We start from the raw sequence: 24,987 nt of genomic DNA on the forward strand, positions 1-24,987 counted from the left end.
TTTAATTAAGGCATTACGATCAATTTCCAAAAGATGATTTCCTGTCCTCTTGTTAGTCAACTTTAGTATGTGTATGTCCTGGGAATGTAAACGTATGAGCACAACTGTATACACAATTCTGCACGCTTAAAGATAGTTGGTTAAAACGGAAGAACTGAAGAGGCCCCCCCTGGGAGCCTATGATAAAGGATAGGAAAATGAAAGATATAAAAGTGAGAGACTCTCTGGTAAATTGCCACAGGGTCTCTCTTGGTTTCATGACAGAAGACAAAGGAAAATGGACATGGAGATTTCTTCTGCGCAATATTGCTATCCATTAGTTAATGGCTCTTGCCTGAAAGGCAGTTACAATCAGGCAACACAAATAGTGTTATACATTATGTTTTGGACCAGCATGGTGGTTACTATTCTGGGCAACCTGGTTGTTATTATCTCCATAGTGCATTTCAAACAGCTGCACACGCCGACTAACTTGCTTGTGATGTCCCTGGCTCTTGCAGACCTGCTGCTAGGGTTGACTGTGATGCCGTTCAGTATAGTCAGATCTGTGGATGGCTGCTGGTACTATGGTGATGCATTCTGTTTACTGCATTCCAGCTTTGACATGTTCCTGACCTCTGTCTCGATTTTCCACCTGATATCCATAGCCATTGATCGACACCAGGCTCTCTGTTACCCTCTGCTGTACCCTACAAGAATAACAATACCTGTAGCATGGCTCATGATAGCTGCAAGTTGGGGCATTGGTGCTGCCTACTCCTTCGGTCTCCTCTACTCCAGGGCAAATGTTAAAGGCCTTGATGACTTCCTAAAGTCCATTTACTGTATAGGTAGTTGTAACCTTCTGTTCAATGCACTGTGGGGGGCACTGGATACCTTGATAGCTTTTTTCTTACCCTGCTCTATTATGGTAGGTTTATATGCAAAGATATTCTCGGTCGCCAGAGGCCACATTAAAAAGATTGAAGATGTCAACCGAGGCCTTAGTCTGAATAATGAACATGTTTCCAAAACAGAGAGGAAAGCTGCAAAAACCCTTGGGATTGTTGTTGGTGCTTTTATATTTTGCTGGATGCCTTTCTTTGTCAATTCTATTGTTGATCCTTACACAAATTTTTCTACCCCAGGTATACTTTTTGAAATCTTTACCTGGCTTGGCTATTTCAATTCTACTTTAAATCCAATTATATATGGGCTCTTCTACCCATGGTTCAGGAAATCTCTCTATTTGATTGTGACCCTTAAGATATTTAACACACACTCATCTGACATGAATATATTAGCTTCATAGAGCCACATTTCAGATTCAGTGAATTAAGACTCAAAATATTCTGTACTTTTTGAAATACAAAATGTAGGCCTGCTGAATGTGCCTTCTTTTCAGTTGTCCTTAAACCTTACATATTTATTGTAGCCTATAATGCTGTAACAGTATTTCAGCAGCCAGTGTATTGTATGTCAAGACAGACGAATATACTGCAAGCTTTTTCTATTGCACTTGCTATACCTATCAGGGTGTTCAACATTAAATAACAATATGACATTGTTTGTAACTTTACAGAAAGTTCAATCAATGTGTCCTTAAGATAACGTTTTCATATTTATTAGGTACAGTAGGCTACATAGTCACTTGTAAATGAACATTGTATTGAGGACAGACCAGCATTTTTGCAATTGCACAAAATACTGACTTCTGTTTTAGAATTGACCTGAGATGTATGTGTACTGTTTCATTAAACGTTTCTATATCCTTTGCATTTCTGATGGATGTTTTTCATAGCTGACACAGAAGAAATCGTGTAGGCCTAGGTTTTTCATAGCTGGTAGGCCTACAGAATCAGTTACCGTTTGTGTTCATGTGTATAGGCCAAATCTCTGATTTCTAGCTTATCTTTTACTATCTAGCTTCAAATAAACTTTTGACACTGATCCTGGCTGTGTTCACCTCACCAGTAGTAAATGTCTATAAAATCTCTGTTAAATATAAACTACAAAGCATGCCACCAGCATGACAGTTTTTAAAGGCCATTCAGGCCTATTTGTGGGATAGACCAAAGCCAAAGTTTGGGTATCAGGGACTTGAGTGTTATCATTGTGCGCTGAAAGTGCTTGCCTAGGCCTTGAAGGTTACTTCTTCAAGCGTTGCTTGTGCAGCGTCGACTTACAAATTCGGCCCTCCCTTCCCTTCTCCTCTCTTGCATCTGTATGAAGTGAGGAAATGTGCTGCTGGCAGCGCACGCACCCAGCTGATCATGTGACATAGAAATGACTCAAAGATCAGGAAGCCAGCGCAGAAACTGACTTTGGTTTAAGCGTTATAAGGTAAATAGCCTATACTGCAGGTATATTCATTAACTTTGCTCAAGATTATTGGGGCGGATTTTTAAATTGGTATCATTACGTGAATGCGTCGCCCCTTGGTAAATCAAACGTAGCCTATTTTAAACGCTCTACGTCCCGAAAAACAGCTGTCGACTTTAGTCGTCTAGTTTCGAGACATTATGAAACTGTGTGTACTTGTTTCAGTCGTGCATATTTTCTGCTGTGGTTGTTGTGAGGACCATTTTAATGTAATGTAAAGTCCCAACATTTCATTATGGGATAAGGCGAAGGGATTTCCGCATGGACTAGGCTACTTCGGACCAAGGGCGTCTCAACACCTCTTTCAGAGCAGGTGTTGAGATTGCTGTGTAATTAACATTATGAAGCTATTTCTACCATTAACAATGAAACGAATGTGACTAAGAGGCTCATTGAAACTGGCGAATTTAATTGACCGCTCAAGGCTAGTCTATATGGAACACATATCCTAGAATAGTCAAGGCGCTGGTCTGGCCGAAAAGCACTTAGGCTGGGCTGCATATCAATAACGCGTTTAAAGCAGCCGTTTTACACTTAGGCTACAGTAACAGGCCTATCCTACTGACATTGTGGGAACCCCTTTTTATGTCTGTTATTTACAGTAATTCATACATTTCTCTACTTTAAAGAATGAAGCAAAACCTGTAGGCTACCTGCCACAAATATTAAAAATGTCGCAACAAATATTTAGGCGTTGTTCCTTTAACCACACAGTATTTTGCTGCTTAGATCAGAACAAGGATGTGTGTTAAATCTGCGTGTGTTTTAAAAGTCAGTATTGCAACTTCAATTTGCATGAGGTTATGGTGCTGCCTTTTAGGCCTGTTCATGTTGCTTCTTGTAAAAAGCAAATTAGGCCTACAGACCTTACACAAATAGCCTAATAACCTGACACTATGAAAGCCACATAAAGTTTTGGGTATCTTGTCAGTGTCTCATTATAATGGTTGATTCATACAAAGGTATAAGCATCTCCAGAAAACAAATGTCATATTCTGTGACGGTTCAAGATGTCATATTTTGTCATTTGTCTTCAGAGTAGCTCAATGCTCTGCCATGGACTATCAACGTGGTGTACCCAAGGACCCAAACCAGCTTGCACAGACTATCAGTTCCAATATACACAAGATCACACAGCAAAGTAAGTGCACAGGGTATTACGATTTTATGTATCAACTGAACAAAATGGCTATTCATGTTAAGGCTCCTAATTGCCACATTTGTGTGTGTGTATGTGTGTGTGTGTGTGTGTGTATGTTTCACTTGTACTTCTGTTTGTACCAGCATCTGAGATCCAGAGGATTGTCAGTCAGCTAGGGTCACAACAGGACACCACTGAGCTGAGACAAACACTGTGAGTGTAAAATGGCCATAAAACATTTACCCTGTTAGTTTAATTAAATTTTTTACTGTTCATACTCCCACTGAATCCCTTGATTTGTTTCAGGGTTAATTTCTTTGAACCTACTGTACCCTTTTTTATATGGAACTAGTGCACTGCATGCCGTGTAGGCCCCATGTCCAAAAGGGTTGGCTAATATCCAAGGTCCCTCTGTCATCTGCATTGTGATTCAATTCATTGTATGCCTGAGCAAAGCAAATGTTGAGGTATATTAGGTAAAGTTTGCTTTGCTGGGATTTTATTGTTGACTTACATGACCAGTGGTAATCCTGTGAATTTACATTGGATGAAAGTCTAGCTTTATTAACAAAGGGGGTTGTGTCACACTCTGACTTTACATTGCATTTGTATTGTAGACAACAGAAGCAGCAAAATGTCAACAATCTTGCCAAAGAAACGGATAAGTTTATGAAAGAGTTTGGTTCCTTGCCGGTAACAACAGAGCAGGTAAAGTAATTGCCTTATCATTGTATTTGAAATGTCAAGGTCATTTTCTCACAGACTCACACAGTCTTTGTGTTTCATTTCATGTGGACTGTTGCAGGCTTTAGTTATGTTTCCATATGACAGTCATTAAGAAAACTGACAATTCAGCTTACCTACAGTACATTATTCATTTGTGTGCTATTGGATGGAGCAACTACAGTATGTCCAAATGCCGATGTGGAATCATGTGTTGGAAGAGTGATTCTATTCATTCATGTAGGCCCCACTGTCACAGAGCAACTGTGCCTCAGACTAAGCCAAAGAGGAACTGCTGCTGATAGATTTGATCACTACTTTATTGTTGACTTCAACCTTGAGAGATATAATTGACACAACTACCCTAATTTAAAGGAACATTTTGCTCTAACAACAACCTATGATGATAACAAGTGTAGCCTACATTTTTGGGACCAAAGCTATGTCAATCAGAGCAGTTTCAAGTAGACTAGAATATACACTTACAACTGAATAGCATGTAGTTTAAAATTTCTAGTTTCAACGTTATTTGTCACATACTCAATTATATAGGTATAACCAGTAGTGGGATGCTTAGGTATCTGTCCAGGTGTGCACAGTTAGAGACACATTTTACAATAACCCACATAGACAATACTATAAAACCACATAAATACTTTAGTTCCCACAGAAAAGAGAAAGTGACATCTCGAACACCTGTGGTGGCAGCGTGTTCCACAGGTGCAAGATGGGGGGATTGGGGTTGGCACTCATTTCCGGTTGGCACCTCATGCAGTCTCATGGCCTGAGGAAAGAAACTCCTCCTCCGCCTTTCTGTACTGGCCCTGAGTCTTCTTCAAGTTTCCGCCATCTGACAAAACATCCTGTTCTTTGTTTGATTTCCTCCTTGAATATTTATGGAGAAATATTATGAAATTAGTCTGCCAGCGGGCTTACCTCAAACAGATCATTTGTTTCTCACAGTTCTTAAATTGGAATATCACTGTAGGCTACAGTTCACTTCTTTTAACAGAAACAACTGGTAAAATACTCCTTCAAAAAAGCTAGGATACTTTCTACCTCTCTAGTATATTTTAGAGCCTGCACTTTGTTGCTTTCACTTGAGTAAAGAAGACTCTTTAGTTTTACTAGAGTCCTTTTTTACAGAGATATCTAGTATGTGCCTCTACCATCTCTCCCTTGACAGTAGCTTGTGCCACTCTATGTATAATGGGACTGTTTGTCCAGTCTGAGATTTTCTTACGGTCACCGCCATCTTGCTGGGAGAAGTCTATACGTTGATTACTGACTGCAGCACAAGCTACAGCGACAGGAATGATACAACCCCTTTTATTTTTTACATGCCCCCAAAAAGTTTCTATCTAAAACAAATCTAAAACTTAAAAATAACTACTTTGTTGCACCTCTTCTGGCTTTTATTACCACTTGAATATTCACTTCTCCAATGTAAAACAGTATTCTTCATCAATCAGGTTTCAACATTGTCAAACTGCAGTTGACAGGATACAGGATGGTGCCTTTTCCTCTGTTTATACTGTATATTTTCAATGGGATTGAGATCTGGACTGTTTGCTGGCCATGTCATTAACTTTATATGTCTGTCCTGTAATTTAAAAAAAAAAAACATTGTTTGCTCTCTGTCAAGAAACATTATCATCCTGTTATAAAAATGACTTCATCATCACTAAAATTTCGATCGACTGATGGAATGACAAGAGTCCAAAATTGTATTGTACACTAAGTGCATTTGCTGTGGAGCTATGGCTGCCATCTCCCCTGGTCCTTTTGCTGACATGCATGTCATCAGTGACTGTGGAGACAGTATTGTTTTCTTCAAGCAGCCCTATCTTGAGACTTACTGACAACCAAAGGCTCTGAATTTCAAGTATTTCAGGATTTGCTATGGGATTGCCAGTATTCAAAAATGAGAAGAATTAAATGATTGGCAAATTGTCTCCATCTAGTGACCAGTTGTAATATCAAACCTGACACTTGAACAGGACACTGTGTGTTTCGATTAAATGCCAAAAGTAGTTGCTCAAAACACATCTACCTCCAAAAGTGGCAAAAGTTTTTGCTTATTGTTACTTTAAGAGAGATGTTATGTAGCCTACTTGGATTTCATACTTTGGCCTGGATATGAATGAATTTACAGACTCAAAAACAACCATCCTGTTTAAAATAGGCACATACATTTGTGGAAATTCAGCAACAAATAACCACCTTGAAAATAACCCAAAATCACTCAGGCTACCCTTATATCCTCATCCTCTAGCGCCAAAGAAAGATCCAGAAGGACCGTCTCGTCAATGATTTCTCCAATGCACTGGCACTTTTCCAAAGGACTCAGAGGGAGGCCGCACAGAAAGAGAAAGAGTTCGTCGCCAGAGTTCGTGCCAGCTCCCGGGTATCGGTAAGTGTGAAGTCTACTCTTATAACCTAATTAATTTGATTAATTAACATATAAACCTAATGTCTTTATGTTAACTGTTCTCCCAGTATGTTTGATTTAGATCCCATGCTTCACTGTTAATTGTGTGGCCTCCTAAGATCTGACTCATGATGTACAGTATTTCCTCATCATGATCATTCACTCTTATGGTACAGAATGACAACATGAAGTGTGAAGATGTATGAGAAATTATCTTAAAAATGTTTTTAATGTTTGGTTTCAGGGTGGTGCCACAGATCATGAATTTGGAGGAAGTACTAATCCTTTTGGGAGGTATTTGAAACATTTTGTTAGGCTTCATTTCAAAAGATGGTAACCATTTGGCAAGTGAGAGGAAGTTCTGGATGTCTCCACACAAAACGAAAACAGCTGCATATGCAGCTTTTAGATCTGACTCTCTGGAAATTAGAGAGGAACTGTAAACATTGACCACAACCTCTATTTTTGTTTATTCCTACTCTGCAGAATAGTTACTGCAGACATGTAGGTCTATTTCAGTGCTGTAGATCGAATGCACAATAAAACGCCACAACAAGCGCCACCTTGTGAGCATAATTTCTTGAATTTCCCCTTGGGGATCAATAACGTATCTATCTATCTATCTATCTATCTATCTAATCAGCAAATTGAATGTGATCAGAGTAAACCCTGCGTAAACTCGACTCAAATAAAAGTAAAATAGATAATTCAATTCTATAATTAAGTATTGCGATACTTTGAGCTACTAGTATCGATATACAGTGGGGAGAACATGTATTTGATACCATGCTAAAATTGCCTAAAAAGAGGAATATAAAATCATAATTTAACAATTGATCTTAAAGGAACAGTTCACCGTTTTTTCATATTAAACTATGTTATTCCCTTAATTTAGACGAGTTGATGCATACCTCTCACGTTTCAATGCGTGCACTCACTGGCTCTGGTGCGCGGCACAACTTTGATAGCACTTAGCTACCCCAGTTCATTCATTAGGATCCAAACAGAGATGAAGTTAGAGGCGACCGAACACCTCCATGTTTTCCCTATTAAAATACAGTTACACGAGTAGTCACACAACCAAGTATGGTGAGACAAAATAAAACGTGGTGCATTTCTAAGCAGGTAAGAGGGATAACTATATTATGTGGCGGAATAACAATGGAAGCACTTTGACTCAGTGCAGTAATATCCTCACTCCAAAGTGAAACTGAAAGTGCAAGAGTGAGGATATTACTGCCTGCGGACCTTATGACCTCTTTGAACGCGCATTAATTTCCTATAAACACACGTCGCATCGTCGATTATCCCTTACAAAATTGCTTAGAGAACCTTTAAATTAACCCTAACAAGACACTGTTTTATTTATTATTTTACATTCACACATATTGGGTGTAAATGTCAAATAAAACAGGGTCTTGTTTTAGTCCATTATTTTCTTACCGTTGTCATGCCATCCCCTTTCTTTATCATCAGTGACAGTCAGACACAGATCCAGGCAGATGAGGAAGCCATCACTGAGGATGACCTGTGTCTCATCCAGGAGAGAGAGCAGTCTATACGACAGCTAGAGGTGAGTAAACTCCATCAGCACAATTTGAATTTCATATCTTTTATATTTTCAGTGTATACTTTGTTTGTTTGGCTTTACTTCTATTCCATTTCACTTGGATAATTTGTTTTCCATAACTTGCAGAATTTCAGCTGATTTTAGAATATGTTTTTTTATTTTCCAGTCTGATATTACAGACATCAATGAAATCTTTAAAGACCTGGGAATGATGGTCCATGAGCAAGGAGACATGATTGGTAAGATTTCATTCTCTATTGTCACAGGCCGCCTTAGGCCCACAGGCCATGGTAGTATAAGGACCAGATACACATCTAACATCACACCTCCCTCTATGCCTCACTGACACACACACACACACACACACACACACACACACACACACACACAGACACAGACAGTCAGATAATGGTAACAAAAATCAGGAAACCACAGGAAACATAGTTTAAAAAAACATACACAAGAAACATCAGGACATAAACTACTTATGAATATAAGAAACATGAGGTGTATGGATTCTGACCTCAATGCTGTCACATGAAAGGAACCAACACAAGGCTAAGTTTTTGTTTTTTTACACCTTTTGACAATGAAACCTAAAGAGATTTGCAAACTCGCTCTTGGGTTTCAAGCAGGCACACCTCAAAGGCCAATTAAAGGTGTGAAGATCACTAAAGAGCTCACATGGATAATGAGTACCATTGAGATGACGGCCCATAATAGTCTGACAAAACATGCGGTCAAAACATGATGCAAGTGCTTAATGTGTTGTGTTTATGCCAGTGCACACAAATAATGAAAAGTAATACTAATAGAAATCAAATAATATGGCGTCATTACAGGCCTACACAGGAAATGGAAAAGATAATTTTCAGTTTATGGTGTTAATGAGATTCTACAAAAACCTGCACACATTTACCTGTTGTGTGCTTAAATTCTGAGATTTCAAAGAATTCAAAAAAGCTTTGTTGTCTATCACATAATAACAGGGAATTGTATTGGGCTTAGACTTGAAGAGACTTGGGGGGGAATGGTGAATCTGGTTTGCAATGGTCTCCATTTTGAAACATGATTTGAAAAGCACCTAGACCTGAAATGTCCGCCTCCAACATAAGGCCGCCTCAATAGCTGAAACAAGCCTGACGAAGCCTGAGGCCTCGCATCTCATGGCAGGATGCCAGTTGACAGGCTGCTGTTTCCTGAGTGGGATTCAACCACATGTCTTGTAGGACAATGACAGACTAATCACACTGGTTCTTCCACTTCCTTCTTTGTGCTTTCACAGATAGCATAGAGGCCAACGTTGAGAGCGCTGACCTCAATGTCCAATCCGCAACTCAGCAGTTGGCAAGGGCAGCAGACTATCAGGTAAAGGGGCATATGATACTCACAGGGCACTGTTCTAGAATTATCACGACTTAGTGAGTTTAGTGAAGTTGTATTTGTTGATTATTCATTTAGAAGTAAAAGCAGCAATACGTTCATTATGGCAAATAAGACTGAAAACTTGCTGCATTGCTATAATGTACACCCACAGTATTTGTGTGCGGATTCTGCTATGCTCATCAAGTATCCGTCAATTCACAAAATTATCTTGTGTCCTTGTGTTAGTTTATATCATCTATATTACTTTAATATGAACGTGTCCGTTCACAAATGCCCATTTATGTATTTCCAGCGCAAGTCGAGGAAGAAGATCTGCATTCTGATAGTCGTTCTGGTGATTGTGGCTGTGATTATTGGTCTCATCATTTGGGGAGCCTTAAAAGGATGAGGCCTTAAAAGGATGAGGCCTTAAAGGAACGAGGCCATTACCAGTCAACTGCTCTTGCTGACTGTGGATCGTTCAGAGCCATGCCCCCCCACCCCACCACCGACCCCCCACCCCCAGGGAGACTGCTGCTATCAGGCATGCTTCTTTCAACATGGATGTGGCACCTTTTTGATTTATTTTCATCACTAATGACACTTCACAACCCACAGTACTGTAAATGCGTTCAAGATCCAAACAAAGGGATGCTCATTTTAATAATGCGTTAATTATTATAATTTTTTTTTAGATAACCTTTGAGGGGACATTTCCAGTTTTTAGATATTTTATATATTTTGACTTTGTATAGTTATGTATGTTCTGATGCCAAATGCAGTAACAAATGACCTATCTATGCAGAAACTTTAATAAAAGCATTCCCTTTTAGTCATATAATCTTTAATTATTGTAAGTCAGAGGCATTGTAAAGGCATCTCTCTTAAAATGCCATTTATGCTATCACAGATGTCCGCTCATCAATATTGTAAATTAAAAACTGTACTGAGAGATTCATTCAAATTCAATTTTGTTGCACGTTTATCCACTCTAGAAAAAATAAGAACCAGTATACAAGATATGGTAGCAGCAGCATAAATTCATCCACATGTGTGGTGTGACTTGCCTAAGGCCAGAACATGCCCAGACTCGGTGCTCATTGCTATGCAACTTTTTGGTTTGCCCACGCTGTGAAGCCCTATAGGACCTCAGGCTCAGCCTTTTTCTTCCCAGTGCCACACGTGAGAACCGCGGGTTCATGTCAAGCACTCCCCTCCCTCCTGACCAGTGAGCTTTGCTGGTTTCTCCAGCTGACCTGATGCCCAGCTTTTGACTGTGGAGAGGATTAGTTGTGTATAGTCTCAAACCAATCCTAGGTCAGATCAGATATCTGAGAATATTTCCCCTCGCTGAGCCTTACAGGTTGCAGTGTATGGACAGATGATTGGTTTGTAAACACTGACCCAGCAGATGCTTATTTTCACAGTACATTAGTTCTCATCGACAAACCAGTTAGGCCATCATACACTGATAACTGACTGATTCTGTGCAGGTTTGGCTGATCCTAAGCATTCCAAAAATGCTTTATTGGGCTTGTCTACCGGCCAGTATTGGGCCTTGCTAGAGCAGTTTTTTTATGTGTGCGTGTAGTCGTGTAGTCATGTAGTGGACCTGCCACTGGTGCCTGAAATACTGGCCTGTGCCAATACCCCACACAGGCCTGGAAACATAAAACAACTTGTTTGCTATAGTAAGCTTTACTGTATTTCACTCTCTCAAATACAACTATGTAATGTTGAATGGCTAACTCAGTAGTGTAAGGGAAACTGAATGGGCCGGTCATGGTGACCTGTACGCTTAACATAAATCATACTTCTTGGTGTAATGCGATAGCCACTAAAGTATCCAATCCCATAAGAGCAGGCCAAAACCTGTTTTCAAACCTCAGATTACAATGCATGATGGTACCAGTGCTTACAAGAAAGGAAAAAAAAAAAACGGGGGGCGGGAGAGTGCAAGAAGGCCTGTTTAAAAGAGTATAAATACTATACAGCTCAAGGTCTGATCCAGTAGGAGTCCGATCATGTCATTGGATTCCTATTCACTTTCTAGGGGGCTCTTTATTGAGCGAACATACCTAGAAAAGAGCACTTTTGAACTCGGCAATCACAGCCATAAGGACAAGTGTGTTTCTTGCTTTGGGAAAACGATGGTTACAACAGAATATGTGATTTTCTATATATGTGCAATACTTGCTGTTATAGTAACTGTGTTTGGCAACCTGCTTGTCATAATATCGGTGTGTCACTTCAAACAGCTGCATACACCAACGAATGTGCTTCTCCTTTCCTTAGCTGTGGCAGATTTCATGGTGGGAATGTTTGTGATGCCACTGGGATTCATCTGGATGATCGAGGCATGCTGGTTCTTTGGGACATCCATGTGTGCTTTTCTCAACTTTTTTGCGTTCCAACTGACAACCTGTTCTGTTCATAATGTGGCTCTCATTGCAGTGGACCGATACCTGGCGCTGAGCAATCCCTTTCTCTACACCAAGCAAATCACTGTGAAGATCGCAGTCATCGCGGTCTTGTTTACCTGGGCTGTTTCAGTGGGGTATAATTCTTCTCTTCTCTACTACAACGGGTTTTTCACGACCTCTCTGGCCCTGTGTCCCAGCGAGTGTCCAGTTGCTGTGAGCGAAATCTGGTCTTGGGTTGATTTTGTGGTGGTGTTTGCATTACCTTGTTCCATCATGTTTATATTGTACCTCAAAATCTTTGCCATTGCCAGGAAGCACGCCACTGCCATCAGGGCAGCTAATAATAATCAGGCCAATGTAAATGGAAGCAAGAATGAGAACATGCCCAAACGGTCTGAGAGAAAAGCTGCCAAAGTGCTAGGAATACTTGTGGTTGTATTTTTGTTATGTGTTGTTCCATATTACACTGCTAGTGTTATGGCTGAGTTTATCTACGGCCAGGCATTTGAGGATGCGCTAAACTACACGTCTCTCATACTTTACCTGAATTCATTGTTTAATCCAATTATTTATGCTTTGTTCTACCCTTGGTTCCAAAAAAGCATTAAGTTGATTTTGAGGTGTCGTATATGTACCTCCGAGTCCTCTCTCATGCAGCTGAAGTGATTTTATTTTCTGTCTTTTTTTTGTATCCAGGGGCCTTATTACGGAAACTCTGCTATCCTATATGCTTTCATTAAAGAACCATGTTACTGTACAAATTTCCCTTCAAATTCCTAACAGGAATCCCAAGTTAGAATGGCAAATCAAAATAACTGCTTCTGTAATAGAAAGATAGGATTTTGTCTGTAATGAGGCCCCAGCTCTCAAACTCATCTGAGGATGACTTGAGAGCTAGTGTATGGGCATACTACGTTGAAGGAATATCCTCTTTCACTGTATGGCTGTGTAGGAGACCTTGAATGGATGTTTATACTATTGCTGATGCTACTGTCATTTCTCTTTTCAATACTAAAAAGAAAACTTAGACAAAGATAAATTTCCATTAGGTGTGACTACATTTTTCCTTAAGATGTGACAGCTGGCGTCTGGTGTCCTGGCCTCTCCATAGCCCGCTGCTAAGGGCCCCTCCTACTGTACCTGACACACAACCCCTCTAAACCATTTGCCATTAGTCATACCTAGTTAAACTTGTGAAAGAAAATCCCGCGCACTGTCCATTACGCATGCATATTTATTTACAACGTTTCGGTCATAGACCTTCCTCAGGTCCCCTACAAAAGAGGTGTGCAAAAGCGTTTTGTAAACTAACCATTAGTCACACCTGACACACAACCCCTCTAAACCATTTGCCATTAGTCACACCTGACATACGACCCTTGTAAACTATTTGTAGATTGTGAAAACAATGGGTTTATTTTCTTATATTGGTAAGAGCAAACACAAGAAAGTTGGTAAATCCCTAAATGGTAATACAACATTTGAACACATACTGTATGATCAAAAGTAAAAGGACATTTGTTGTAATACTGCTTCTTGTATGAGGCCTTTCCTTCCCTATCCCAAAAAAGTCTGTCCTACATGCTACTCTGTTTCATGGAGAACAATAAAAGTGTAATGCCTATGGCTGTACTGTGCACTTTTAGTAGATAATGTAGCGCCTGCGTAGCTGGCCAGGTATACTTAATACTACGTCAGGGGGTCTGGGTCAGGGTCTGCACTCTGCACACTCAGTGACCTGGACCTACGACTGGGCCTACGGCAGGGGTGTAGTCTACTTTTTTTGTAGTGGGTATACTGTGCTCATCCATCCTAGCGACACATCGCGGAGCGACACCTGTCTCCAAGGTACCCCTAAAATCCTCCTTCTTAAACTTGTCAAGGCTTTTTTAAGACCTTTTCAATACCACTAAATGAAATTCAATACCAATTTCGTATACATTCGCAGCGATTTCTCCCCCTTCTACAGCCCAAAGGACTACTACAACAAGGGTAGCTTACTTTGATGGCACTGTGTGTGTGTGTGTCATACAACTCACATATAAATGCTACTCCTCACATAAAATATAATTTGTGTGTCTGCAATATACATAGGCTATTTATTTTTTATTTGCATGGTTCAGGCCTTAAAACAAAGACAATATCTGAGGCTGAATTATCAGGATTTTGAAGATGTTATAGGCCTTATGAAAACTTATTAGCATAGCCAACTAAAGTAAATAAGAGTATGCATATTGAATAAACTTGCTTGGGACAGACAGATTTTCAGGCTAACATTATTAAATAAAATAGGGTATAGGCTTGCATTTGTAAAGTTGATCTGAAATGTTTTAACCTGCAGCCTAAGCGGGCCTCAACTTAAAGCAACACTAAATCACTTTTCCTGTCTCATACACGCTATTTGTTTATCCAGCAAATAACAGACAAGGTAGAATATGTTGCATGATTTTATGTAAGTATGATGTATTGCGAGATTGAAGCAAGTCAAATTTGTAGTTTCTGATGTCTCATTTCATCGAACTACAGATACACTACCCCACCTCATAAAGTTACATAGTGCGGTTATAGCCGATAGAGGGCCGCAAAGTGAGAGCAGAAGTGCCGTTCACCCTGTTACGAGTTGATGAACCGCTGAAATGATTTTGGAAACATTATTTTAATGTACCAAAAACTCTTTTGTGTTACTATAGAAAAGTGTGAGGCTGCGTTAGTATTTCTTGAAGCCTACAGCAGCTAGCAGGTCTGTGTATTTGAGTCAAGATAATCCTGAAATGTAAAACCCATAAAATTTTATTCCGTGGCCTTTGTGCCCTGTCATGTGGCCTTGGTGCCCCTAAAAAACAAGAGAAGGCCAAATGGCCTTGCCCCTAAAATGAAGAAATTCCCACCCTGACACACACACACACACACACATGTATGCAATGCACGCACACATACACACACAGACACACACACACTCTTATACACAAAGGCAAACTCACACTCATTTATATACACAAGAGCTGCAAGAGTAGGAGATATATGCATATAATTTGCACAAATAGGAGATACAGGAAAGTTGACATGCATTTATTATTATTTATTTTTTGGAGAGAATGTGCAGAACTGAGCGGAGGTCATATTGTGTACCGCTAGTTTCTATCCATTTATTTGGTATTCATTCATTGTTTATGTCTTTTGTAAATCCTTTGATGGATTAAAATATTTGTTAACTGGAATCGTTGACCAAAAATTCAGAATCGATGACGGGAAAAAAGAAGAAGAAGAAGAAAAACAACAACTATATAGCAGCGGTCATAATAAAAATACTACTTGATCCTTGAGGAATGCATCATGAATAATCAGAAATAAACAGTGCATGAGGTAGTGGGGAGTGTCTATAAAACTATATAAATACAGTGCACCAATATGTCTGATTCACTGTCTGATCATGTCGTTGGATTCCTATTCCATTTCTAGGGGGCTTTACACTGAGCCAACATACACTAAGACAAACAGATTCAACAATGACAGCCTTGTGGACAATTGTGTTTCATGCTTTGGGAAATCAGCGGTTAATACATCATATGTGGCTTTGTATGTGTCTGCAATACTTGCTGTGATAATCACTGTGGGTGGCAATCTGCTTGTTATCACATCGGTGTGTCACTTCAAACAGCTTCACACACCAACTAATGTGCTCCTTTTTTTCCTGGCTGTGACAGATTTCTTTGTGGGAATCTTTGTAATGCCAATGCAATTTATCTGGCTGATAGAATCGTGCTGGTTTTTTGGAACAAGAGCTTGTGCTTTTTTCAACTTTGTGTCATTCCACTTGACGTGTGCATCTGTCCACATTGTGGCTCTTATTGCTGTTGATAGGTGCATGGCTCTGAGCAATCCCTTTTACTACTCCAAGAAAATCACTGTGAACCTCATGATTATTGTGGCCTCCCTGGACTGGGTGTTCTCTATGGCTTACAATTTTGCTCTTCTGTACGACAACGGTTTCTTTACTCACGCACTGACACTCTGTCCACATGAATGTCTCATTGCTGTTGATGAAATATGGTCTTGGGTTGATTTTGTAGTGGTATTTGTATTACCTTGCTCCATCATGTTTGTACTGTACCTGATCATCTTTGGCATTGCCAGGAAACATGCTACTGCCATCAGGGCAGCTAACAGTCAGGGGAATCCAAACAGCAAGAATGACCATGTGCCTAAACGATCAGAGAGAAAAGCTGCAAAAGTGCTGGGAATATTAGTGTCTGTCTTTTTGTTATGTGTTCTACCATATTACATTGCTAGTGTTATTCCTGGTATAAACCCCCAACTCTTTGAGGCCGTATTGAATTACACATCAGCACTACTCTACCTGAATTCTTTGTTCAATCCGATTATATATGCTTTGTTCTACCCGTGGTTTCAAAAGAGCATGAAATTGATTTTAAGCTGCCGTATATGTAGCCCTGAGTCTTCTCTTATGCAAGTGAAGTGATTTTCTTTAAAAAAGAAAATCAGTCCTCAATATGAAATTTATCAGAAACAAATTTGTTTGAGTATGTGAAAGAATACATATAAAAGAGAACAACCTCATAAATACTATATGATCATGTCATAATGAATGAATGACACAATGAATGACTATGATCAGAGCCATATAGATACTAGATGTATCTATATGGCTCTGACTATGATATATTTCGACTTAGTTGTGTTTTCAGCAACATTCTGAAATATTTTCGCTTATATTTTATCTATGAAATGTGCATAATTGATTTAGTTCTTACATTGTGTTTGATAAAAGATTCTATGTAAATGGTTGATGATTGCTAAGTAATAACTAAAGCATAAAATAAAGCACTACATTACTTTAAAAGTTTGAATAGCCTATTGCACATACAGTATATTGATATTATCTTCATACTTATTTGCATTTTTTTTCACTATCACTTATTGATTAAAAATGCCAATTTGAAAAAAGTGGTTAGACGGATTTAGATTTTAGAGGGTTTTGCATCTACAGTAAACTCCTCATAGTCCTAAATCTGGAGAATTTATGCCAATATGGTTAATCTTGCCATCATTTCTCTTTGCTTGTTATAAGGCTCTCCGGAATGCTGAGGGAGCTCCCATTCACTTTGAATGGGCCTCCCCAACGTTCTGAGTTCAGTTATTTTTGTATAATGACCGCTCTGAAAGTATAATAACCGCTGCCAATGGCAACGGGTTCACTCCGCAAGTAGATCGGTAACGGCTGATTTGAGATATTTATTGACTTTTTATATAAACCTTTTCTCTTATTGGCAAGTAGCCGTATAATAAGCGCGATAATGTATAACGCTGGTCATTATCGTAAAATAAGTACCTTCAGGGCGAAACAAGACCCCTCCGCTTCGCATTGGGGTCCTGTCCGCCCTGTCGGTACTTGTTTTCCGATAATGACAAGCGTTCTATACATTATCCCTTATACATATGACACATATAACGCCCCCAGCTCCACCAACCCTTGGAACCCACTGTTGAGTCATTGACGACCCCTCCCGAAATGTGGCTCTGCAGTTCGGTGCACTAGTTTTTCGACCTTGGAGCTGTACGATGTGGATTGTCAAAGTTTGGTGGGGCCTGAGACAGAGGTTGGGAGCAGGGCAGAGCACGAACTCCATTGCATTCCCAGACAAAGTGACCAGGCTGCTGACAGCGCCTGCATGTCGAATGGTCGCGGGGAGGGCAAATTCCCCGATGCACTCTCTTTCACCCACGCCATAAGGCTCATTAAAGCAAGGGAGAACTCCTGTAAGGATTCCCCTTCTTGCTGTCTTCTGGAGAAAAAGGCCTCCTGTAATCCACATAGGACTCACCCTTACACCTCCCGCAACACAACAATAATTTTGTCTGGATCCCCCCGATCTGCACTTGGACGGTATTTTATCTCATCCTGGGCCTCTCCCTCTAAATGATCATAGAGAAAGAAGGCCTGGCCGACAGCAGCTAAACGTAGCGCTCTCATGCAGACTTGTGCTTCCTCGACCCATTCAACCCAAGGCCTGAACGTGGGGCACCTCCTATCTCGAGGGACAAAAACTAGCCTCTCAGGGGCATGTGTGGGGGCAGGGAGTAGGGGCAGAACACCTACTAGGCCTACAGTATGTTACGTAAAACACCTATCTATCTATTACTCTGTGTGTCACTCTGTCTGTCTGTCTGTGTGTTACTCGCATAACTCTCGAACCACTCATCCGACTGACCTAAAATTTGACACAGGTATTGCTAATGATATGCGTGAGCGCAGTGCGAAGTTTGGTCGTTTTTGGACAACAAATGACAAAGATATTGTAACTCAGGTGATAAATACATAAATATAATAAATAATTAAATAGGTACAGATCATAATTGTGATAAGAAAGTTCATAGGAATTAAGCTGTCATAGTTAAAAACATTGTTTTGGTGAAGAGGTACTTTTACTGCCTTAAGGCGAGACACGGCAGTTGAAAACATTGTTTTTGTGACCTCCGGTCAATTTCGAGATTTTGTGCTAGTTTGCTACCTTAGCATGTATTCTACCACCCTACTACAACAACAAAGTCCGATTTGCACATTTAGGTGTTTATTTCACGAACTTTTGTGTGCTCGCGCCTATGTATTTCTCCACATTTTCTCAAAAGTTCCCATTCTAAAATGTCATGTAGGCTACTCCCGCGAACGTGATCCAAATCATATCGTGTCTCACACCGTTGGAAAGCCCTGCTCCTCCTGCATAACGCCATGCAATCCAAATATGGACATTTCCTTTGTATTGGCAACCAATCGCGAAAGTTGAAAGACGAGTCTAAGCTGAGAACGAATCTCATTGGCTGTTTTTTAAGGCTGTTTTCTCAAAACTAGTTATTTGCGGTTTTGAGTCATTTTCCGGTAGATACTTCTCAGCCTCTGTAGCACCTATCTACACCAAACTTTCCAGTTATACACTTAACAGTATTCTGAAGACATTTACAGAGGGATTTGTTAATACATCATTCCTGGCCTGATTTATGTGACATGTTAATCAAAAAAGCATGGCAAAAATCGTTTTTTTAAGGCTATGGACAGTAGGCCTATATTTGGATTTCCTAGGCAATGAAAGCAGATATCCTGAAATCCTTCTGTAATTTTATTGTAATCTTGTTTGTAAACAACATGAAAGAATAATTTTGCACCTGGCTTTATCATATGCTCAGATCTATCTACCGGAAATATATGCAAAATCATGCATATTTAATGAGATAATGCCTCATTTGCATAATTAAACATACACATTTCAAAAACTTGTAATACATTTTTTTCTCATACTTGTGTAAGTAATCAACTGAGGAAGTTTCATGGTGATACCTATTATTTAAAAATTTTACCCTATTCAACTGTAGTGTCTCGCCTTAAGTTGCGAGTAGGACTTTTATTTTGAAATCTCGCGATGCTCTCTAGCTCAACCTGTAGCAGCTAGTTGGAGAAGAAGCAAGACAGCCATTTTTTGCAAGCGCCATGTTTAGTTAGATTTTGGAAGAGCTGAACTTAAGAAAAGTGACTAATAAGTAAATTAAAACATTGAAATAGTTTCACGGAAACATTCAGTATCAAAAGTCTCAACCTTTGAAAGGTGTTTGATGAAGACGGGTGCCGAATTCGTCGAGTTTTCGTTGTTGCAACCCTGTCTCGGTAAGCTAGCCTGTTCATTCTTACGGTAGATAATGGCTTGAATCATTATATCATATTTTAGTTTAAATGTATGTTAAGAAATACTTGCTAAAAGGTGAAAGATGTGTATTATGTTGTTATACTTTTATTACGAGTGGTAAATGTAATGTTACTAAGTAAACGGAACGATTTTTTGTTTGATACAAACGTGTAGCTGCTACTTTTGTTTGAAAGGTTAAACCTGATTCAAAGTGTATGTTTCATGTGTGAAATGCATGAGGTGCTAATGTGAAGCATTTATCCCAATACAATGCTTTATACAAAACGAACTATTATCTTTTGTTACAATTGTAAGCTCATTGCAGTTGTAATTTGAAGCACTTGATAGCTGATTGGTAATGACTGTTAATTTCTAGCTAGTGCTACTCACACTGGAGTTATTGTTGTACAACATTTGAACATGAGATTATGTGATAGATGAATGTAAAAGCAACCTGCATTAGGGAAAGGACTTAAACTTAACAAAAGGTTAAAACCTGGTTATGAATGCAGGTCAAGTTTTTTTTGTTGGATTCGAAATTCCTGGATGATTCATCGATCTCAATAGATGGCGAGCCAACCCAATTTGATTCTGTCATTGAACCCTGTCCACTGAAGGAGCCAGCAGCCGGTTGCACCAGCTGAACGTAAGTTACATCTTACGGGGCAGTCACACGCTTGCGTCCGCCAACGTATGCCTCATTTTGTCACATTTCCATAAACGCGAACTGATTGGTTTGTCAGTGTTCGAAAATTTGCATACACGGAATTTCATTGGCTGGCGCTTGCGCGATCCGTCAAAAGTTGAACATTTCTCAACTTTTTAGCGGAGGCAACGTATCTCAGGCAACGCATCAGACCCACAATTCAGTGCGGCATGAAATGAAGTCCAGCCAATGTAAAGTGAATGGGAAAACAACGGACGAACGTTGGCCGACGCAAGCGTGTGACTGCCCCGTTAGCTTAGTTCGAACGTAAAGTGGCACTACGTTCACGATCTACTAATAGTTACACTGTTGCACCACACAATTTACGTTCAACGTAGTCTTAAAGGGATATTCCGCCATTTTTGGAAATAAGCTAATTTCCAACCTCCCCTCGAGCAAAACAATCGATATTTACCTTGTTCCCGTTCATCCAGCCATTCTGTGAGTCTGGCGATACAACTTTTAGCTTCAGCCTAGCATAGATCATTGAATCGGATTAGACCATTAGCTTCTCGCCTATTAGCTTCATGTTTAAAAGTGACTTTGTGAAAAAAAGTGAAGATTGTGAAGTGAAGAAAGTGAAGTGACTTTGTGAAAAAAAGTGAAGATTTCTGGTAATTTTCCCATTTAAAACATGTCTCCTCTCAAGTTAGAAAGTGCAATAAGACCAACTGAAAATGAGACCTGGCATTTTTCTAGGCTGATTTGACATGGAACTACACTCTCATCTGGCGTAATAATCAGGGCAACTTGCAAACTACTGGCACTACTACTGCTTGTTGTCTATTAGCTCTTTTCGACTGGCAAACTAGTCCGACTCTACTCGGTACGGTACAGCGCGGCTCTACATGGCACGGCACGGTACCAGTACTATTTGCCTCTCCACCTAAACCGTGACCTGGAAGTGGGTGGAGTCGGCGGCGTCCCCACTGACGTGACGTCGGGTTTCAGGCCACTAGAAGTTGTCACACCGCAGTCAGTAAAAAGTGAACACAACTGTCGAAACTTTCTCTCTTAATAAGCAGTAACAGCATACAAACACAATTGTGATTACAATGTTACTGTCTAAAATCATCCATGATACCAATGAATCATTATATAGGACACGGAATGAATAATTGAATTAGTCTGTGAACGAGCTGGCTAGAACTAGCTCGCGAACGCTAGCTTAAAAAGCTAACAAGTGAATGGCATACAGCAATTTGCTACCAGGTCACTAACAGTTGAGGGACTTCGCTTAAACTGAATATACTGTTGCAAGTTCACTTGAGTATAAACTACCTACTTTAACTAACGTCACTATAATGTTATTCAGGTAATTGTCACTTCAGAGACATTACACTTCTCCGTTTAAAATGTTACCTTAGCTAGGAGGCTAGCTAGCTCGCTAGTAACCAGACAGTAACTGCCAGCAGCATTGTCTGATATTAAGTTATTTTCTTAACAAATCCATGCACTGACAATTACACTAGGCGACCATGTTAGGACACCGCACACCGTCGTTAAAACGATCGACCATCTGTGCAACCAACTGCGTCCAGCTAGGTCTCGTTATAACTGCAGTTCAAATGGCATGCTAATCGAGACTAGCATTTAGCTAGTTGGTTTTAACTTTGCAGAGCTGTTTTAACACTGATTGCAAGGCAGTGAAAGTTAGGCTAATTAAATGCATGGTCCTAGCGGAACGAGTGGAGAGTGTCCTGTGTTACTATTATCAGAGAATGTCTAATAAGTAGACGGGCTCTGCTATTATCGTTTATCACAACTCCTTGAGCTAACAAGTCAAGCAGTGCATATAAAACTGGTGGGTGGCTCTGGTCAAGATCCCCGAGCTTCGTTGCGCGCATAACGTCATTTATCTGACCAATCAGTGGACTGCACTGATCACGTGGCATTTAAGTATCGCCAGGTCCCGACTAGACCCACCTCTGAAACAGGTACGATAGGCACTAAAAATAGTAACGGCTCCACCCGCTAATCTGCAGTCGAAATGCTCCCAAACTAGCCTGGTCCTAACCATCCCATAATACTACCATTTCATTTCGTATTATGGTCTGGAATTTCTTTGCTCTGAAGCGCTTGCAGGAAGCGGGAAGTAATGCCCAGTTCTGGTTTGAATTGATTGGACAGCTCTCACCCAATCGGCGATAGTTACTCATAACAACATAGCGCAGGCGTTTAACGTCATCGTCACGAGCGCCCTCCCCCTTTCGCCCCCACCAACCCGTCTCTTCGTTTATTGGCTGCTTTCTGGAGGGGGGGCGTTCTGTTACAATTCTACCGAGCAGAATGCTCCACAGAGGAGCACGGCCAGACTCGTAGTGGAGGCAATCCTTGGCCGGAAGTACGTGGATGGCTCGCGAGGCTACTCCCAAACATGGTAGAGTTGCACTGTGCCGTACCGTACCGTTACGAAAATGCCCAGTGGAAAGACGCTATATGGGGACTATTTTCAGATGCTGCGTACGATATCACTGCGCCTATGGTACGTTTGCAAGTTGCCTTGATTATTACGCCAGATGAGAGTGTAGTTCCATGTCAAATCAGCCTAGAACCAAACATGGAGAAAACGATCTTTTTGTGAAAATCAACTTTTTAACGTTAGCGTTTCAGTAGTGTGTCAACCACGATTGCACTGTTATCTCGTCAGTCTCGTCAAGGTTGCTAGGGACTCTGATGGTCGCTATAGACTCTGAACAGGGGGGTATTCAGTGTTGGGGAGTAACGGAATACATGTAACGGAGTTACGTATTTAGAATACAAATTATGAGTAACTGTATTCCGTTACAGTTACAACTTAAACAAGTGGTATTTAGAATACAGTTACATTGTTGAAATCAATGGATTACATGAGGATACTTCACTGTTTCGAAGTTTATTCACTCTCTAAATAAATTAAGGCAACTCCATGCATTTTCCGGAAAGCAATCTAGATTAAATTATTTCCATGTTTAAATCCAAGCCCCGTCGTCTTGCACTAGCCACATTGCACCCGTCAGAACGCAGCCAGCGCGCATTATGGACGCGCCATCGGAGATAACTGACAGCAAATTTGGAGTGAAGTAAGTGTTAGTAACTCCTACTCACCGACCGTGGTTCTTGATGTCTGTTCAAAAGATATTTTCCCAAGTAGGCCTATTAATTGCTTACTTCGGCCAATCGGTTATACAGTCTTAGCAATCAATAAACAAAGCCTGGTTCACGCGTTGATTTACCTACGATGAAACCCATCTTAATAGGCACTGCATTCATTCTGAGGTTTTCATTCCAACTTTAAATAGCTCATGGGTTATTTGTTTGTAAGTAGATCTAGGCTATATTTAAGTTTTAAAATGAATTTTGGTGCAGCCTATGCACGTGTATTATTCTTGCGAGTAGGGTAGCCTATATTTTAACGTGCGGTTTTTGATTGTCATTTACTCACGTTCATTTTCGAGAGCACTGATAGGCTATGCAGTAGGCTATAGCCTAGTGTTTACATTTCCAGGTAGGCTAATTTGCATCCCACCGACCGGTCATATCTGCACCCCTCATTTTTACTGGGTTGATGCCACCTAAAATCTCACACACCTTATAATTTCTGGCTATAGGCTATGCCCCTGTTCCAACTTGAATTCTATTCTCGTACAGTAGGCCTACGTGGGCCGCATTCAGCCATTTGGAACAGAAGAACACACCCGAAATTTGGATTTGATGGGCGCATTCCTACACTTATAAACCGCAATTCAATGCGGAAGTAATCCAAGTATTCAGAATACGTTACTCAGATTGAGTAACGTAACGGAATACGTTACAAATTACTTTTTAGGGCATGTATTTTGTATTCTGTAAAGGAATACGTTTTGAAAGTATCCTTCCCAACACTGGGGGTATTCCATCAAGCGAGCTAACCGTAAATCGCGGCTAACTTTGATAAGCCTCGCTAATTTTAGAGAGAGTTCGGTTCCATTACTCCCGTTAACAGGAATCTCAGCTGAGTTGCTGGGGTAACATATGCTTCTGAACTAACCTGGTCGGTGGCAGGCTAACTGCCGAGCTAAATGAATCTGTGTTGCAAAAAAAAACACCAGTCGGAAAACGAGTCCCAAACCATTGGTTCCGTCAACCTGTGCTTTCGTCACCTGTAGCCTACAACTTAAAAAATAGAAGGAGAAACTTTTTTCCGACAGTGTTGCAAGCATTGATTAAGGCTACCTATTCGCTAGTTTCAAAGAATTTCTGAAAATTATGCAACTTACATTGTTTGAACTTGATCTGTGTGTGGTCCAAGGAATCTTGCGGCTCTGCACAGAGTACGTCTTTCGTGGTGTCATGCGCAGCGTAATAGGATATCAATCTAGATATGTTTTGCGTGTTCTCAGGTTCGGTTCCCATGCCATGAATTTACATAGGCTATGTTAACACATTAATATTGCCATGTTTAGTTATACTCTTTAATGAAAGGCATCACTATTGATAAAGGGTCATGTACAGTAGCTTGCTCAGTGACAGTAGGCAGGCTGTCAGTGGCTATACGATGAGGCAAGCCAGCCTACAGCTTATTCTGTAAAGGCTATAGTAATTAAAACCGCTT

At 40.3% G+C, this 24,987-nt stretch overlaps 4 protein-coding genes across 4 annotated transcripts; all 4 read left to right on the forward strand.

Moving 5' to 3' along the window:
• Window positions 1-277: 277 nt before the first annotated feature.
• LOC134098349 (trace amine-associated receptor 13c-like) lies at window positions 278-1,291 on the forward strand. The gene has a single exon (XM_062551381.1). The coding sequence runs from the start codon at window positions 278-280 to the stop codon at window positions 1,289-1,291; it is 1,014 nt and encodes a 337-aa protein (XP_062407365.1).
• An 893-nt stretch (window positions 1,292-2,184) lies between these two features.
• stx7l (syntaxin 7-like) lies at window positions 2,185-10,555 on the forward strand. The gene is made up of 10 exons (XM_062550906.1): window positions 2,185-2,322; window positions 3,399-3,502; window positions 3,646-3,715; window positions 4,120-4,210; window positions 6,501-6,638; window positions 6,901-6,950; window positions 8,133-8,229; window positions 8,393-8,465; window positions 9,512-9,594; window positions 9,905-10,555. Exons 2-10 carry the CDS (start codon window positions 3,418-3,420, stop codon window positions 9,998-10,000), a joined length of 783 nt encoding a protein of 260 aa, XP_062406890.1. The 5' UTR covers window positions 2,185-2,322; window positions 3,399-3,417; the 3' UTR covers window positions 10,001-10,555.
• Window positions 10,556-11,593: 1,038 nt separating this feature from the next.
• LOC134097953 (trace amine-associated receptor 13c-like) lies at window positions 11,594-12,680 on the forward strand. The gene has a single exon (XM_062550907.1). The coding sequence runs from the start codon at window positions 11,616-11,618 to the stop codon at window positions 12,678-12,680; it is 1,065 nt and encodes a 354-aa protein (XP_062406891.1). The 5' UTR covers window positions 11,594-11,615.
• Window positions 12,681-15,579: 2,899 nt separating this feature from the next.
• On the forward strand, window positions 15,580-16,494 carry LOC134097954 (trace amine-associated receptor 13c-like). The gene has a single exon (XM_062550908.1). The coding sequence runs from the start codon at window positions 15,742-15,744 to the stop codon at window positions 16,492-16,494; it is 753 nt and encodes a 250-aa protein (XP_062406892.1). The 5' UTR covers window positions 15,580-15,741.
• Window positions 16,495-24,987: the final 8,493 nt, after the last annotated feature.

Source organism: Sardina pilchardus, chromosome 12 (assembly GCF_963854185.1).
Source record: "Sardina pilchardus chromosome 12, fSarPil1.1, whole genome shotgun sequence".
In the NCBI taxonomy this organism is placed as follows: domain Eukaryota; kingdom Metazoa; phylum Chordata; class Actinopteri; order Clupeiformes; family Clupeidae; genus Sardina; species Sardina pilchardus.

Coding starts and splice junctions, on each gene's coding strand:
- LOC134098349 (XM_062551381.1), top strand. CDS start 278: ATGGACATGGAGATTTCTTCTGCGCAATATTGCTATCCATTAGTTAAT.
- stx7l (XM_062550906.1), top strand. CDS start 3,418: ATGGACTATCAACGTGGTGTACCCAAGGACCCAAACCAGCTTGCACAG. Junction 6,639..6,900: donor GTGCCAGCTCCCGGGTATCG/GTAAGTGTGAAG, acceptor GTTTGGTTTCAG/GGTGGTGCCACAGATCATGA. Junction 6,951..8,132: donor AGTACTAATCCTTTTGGGAG/GTATTTGAAACA, acceptor CTTTATCATCAG/TGACAGTCAGACACAGATCC.
- LOC134097953 (XM_062550907.1), top strand. CDS start 11,616: ATGTCATTGGATTCCTATTCACTTTCTAGGGGGCTCTTTATTGAGCGA.
- LOC134097954 (XM_062550908.1), top strand. CDS start 15,742: ATGCCAATGCAATTTATCTGGCTGATAGAATCGTGCTGGTTTTTTGGA.